This window comes from Rhinopithecus bieti, unplaced genomic scaffold (genome assembly GCF_001698545.2).
Source record: "Rhinopithecus bieti isolate Rb0 unplaced genomic scaffold, ASM169854v2 scaffold_1070, whole genome shotgun sequence".
Taxonomy (NCBI): Eukaryota; Metazoa; Chordata; class Mammalia; order Primates; family Cercopithecidae; genus Rhinopithecus; species Rhinopithecus bieti.
In genome coordinates, this window is record NW_016803844.1 from 4,943,385 (window position 1) to 4,946,128 (window position 2,744).

At 31.6% G+C, this 2,744-nt stretch overlaps 1 protein-coding gene across 9 annotated transcripts in view; it reads right to left on the minus strand.

Annotated features, from left to right (window-relative positions):
* Positions 1-2,744, minus strand: part of IKZF2 (IKAROS family zinc finger 2) — a 176,465-nt gene that overhangs the window by 63,235 nt on the left and 110,486 nt on the right. For all 9 annotated transcript variants that reach the window (XM_017855659.1, XM_017855699.1, XM_017855680.1 and 6 more), the window contains one exon: positions 1,053-1,220. In XM_017855659.1, the coding sequence (XP_017711148.1) occupies positions 1,053-1,220 (168 nt within the window). The remainder of the gene's footprint in view (positions 1-1,052; positions 1,221-2,744) is intronic.

The window sequence follows — 2,744 nt, forward strand, 5'->3', positions numbered from 1 at the left end:
GTTTGCATTAATTTAATTTTGTAACTGCCCCAAATTTAAGAGTTAATGTTTAAAATAGTTTTACACAATTCACATTCATGTTTAAAACTCAGTACAGCCTTAAGGATGAAAAGGAAAATGTAATACGAGAGATAATACAATAAGCATTATCTCACAACCTCAGCACTCTCCAATACAATTTGTCAATGTAGATTAAAATATCACTTCCATCATATCTTCATATTAAAATTAAAATTTAGTATGTCATTATGAACAGAAGAAACAAATAAAACTGGCTTGAGAGTATTCTGTATTAATTTTCCATGTTTAACTTCTTAGTTATGAAAATTTATGCTAAAAGTCAAATGAGATTCATTTGGATTTCTGATCATTCTTTCTCTTTTATGCGTTATATTCTGGCATTTCTTGAAAACATTAAATTTATTTCAGATTTTTTTCTTTTATTCCCAAGAACTTGTCATATTCTAGATTTTTTTAATGATTTATGAAACACAGCAAAGTTTCAGAGTACCCAACGACTATAGTTTGAGAGCTAAAGATACAAGGAGAGTTAAAATTAGAATATAAAATACTTCAACGGCCAATTTTCTGAGGATATTTTCAAGTTCAAAAGAAACCATTTTATTTTCCACAGAGATCCCAGCCTGAGCACTGTATCAGTCAAAAAAAAAAAAAATCAGTTTTCAGTTCCTCTATAGTAACTCAAAACATAACTGATATTATAATGGATCTTCACTTATGCTGGATTAACCATAATGACTGCATTCTTAAAATTTTAAAATCATAGAAAATATATAACAGCTGCTTTCTTATTCTAATATATTGAAGTAAGATACTCTCCAGTTGACAGTGCTCCTTTTTGCCAAGCCTGAAAGTCTAAAGATGAAAGACCCATGCATCCTGATAGATTTATCAATTATCTAATGTATACCAATAATAATATTGTCTTGGTCATCACTAACTACATACCAAAGCCATGTTACTATCATCCAATAGTACTCTTCTAAATTTTCCTGTTTTACTTTTCTTCTCAAGGAGTTGGTGACACTTACCAGAATGGGTCCTGAGGTGTCCTGTGAGGGCGTCCCTTCTTCTACAGGCGTAGCTACAGAAAGGACATTTGAACGGCTTCTCTCCAGAGTGTAACTTTATGTGTCTCAGAAGGTTGCCCTTCTGAGTAAAAGAAGCTCCACACTGGTTACAGTGGAAGGGGCGTTCACCTGCAGTAAGGAGAAAAAATGGGAAGGTTCAACTAGGGTATGTGCAAGTAACTAATTTGCCATCCACTGTTAACCAAAGCCAGTTCTCTATGCTAAAAATGTTCATCTCCCTCATAAGATTTTTAAACATTTATCTTCGTAGAATTTGCTTTGCTAATACAGTTACCAAAGTCTCAAGTTTCACATCAAATGATCTTTTCCCTTCTATGTATAAATGTGACAGAAGTCCTATCATTGACTCATAAGAATAACAATAATAGCATTTACCATTGGTTGGACAACGAGGTGCTGTCACTTTACTGCCTTACACACAATTGTACGCTTTCCATAGAATATTTCAATCCTTTCTTACAATGACAATAATTAGGTAGTATTAATTTTAATTAACAAATGAAGAAATTAAAGTTCATAGATCAAAGTATTTTATTACACAGAACTAGAAAGTAGTCAAGGTGAGAAATGAACCTGGTCTGTTTGGCTACAAAATCTTGTTCTCTTTATTTTACCATGCTATCTCTTTAAAATTGGCAGAAAAATTGAACTGAAGGAGACCTTCAGTCTAACTCCCTCATTTAGCTGATGCGGAAAGGGGCAACTAAAAGGTACAGCAAATGAACCCGCTTACAAAGCTCATTAGCACAAAGAAATCAAGTTTCTTGATTCTCCTGGTCACTAATAGTAAAAACTTTAGCAAAATTTCCAAATAAAATTATTCATCCAGACATTTCCTATATACCTGTTTTGTGAAAATTATTGTTTGAAAGGAATCTTTTCTCCCTGTTTTCTATTACCGATATTGCTATAAAGTTTTTAAGCCTCAATTCTAAGTCTGGTCTGTTGCCATCAACTGACTCACCAATGTCATCAAATATAAAAACATGTAGGCAATGAAGCAGTACAACTGGCAAGTAGGATCAAATTGATAGCATTATCAAACCATAAAGAAAATGCTATTATTTTAAATTCACCTACCTCTAAATATATACACAAAATAAAATATAAATTCAAATACAAGTAAATAGTAAAAATGTATCATACTAAAGCTCTAAGTTTAGAATAAAAAGAACATTACAAAACAATTCCCTTTTGGTTGAACTGGACCATTTCTGTACCTGAGGCTAGATGATGATTGTAATTTTAATAGTTTTTCAAAAAGCTTACATTGAAATGTCATGTTTCCTATATCTTTAACTGAAACACACATAATAATAGTGAATAATAAAAACTCAAGATTTTTTGGCCCTTTGACGTAATGCAAACTCAATGATTTCTTTAATAAATTAAAGAAAGCTAAGAGGTATAAAGAAGACAAACTATGGTCACTTTCTGGCAGCAGCTACCGCAAATTCTGTCATATAGATTTGTTATAAAACCTAGATAAATTTAAAAATTGATCAGGTATATCTCAAATTCTGTAGTACTTAGTGTTTTGGGAACTTAATGAGGTACATACCAAAAAGATATAATCTGTGTCTGTGGTGGGGGTTAAGGTTTTTTCTTTTTTTTTTTTTTTTTTTTTTTTTT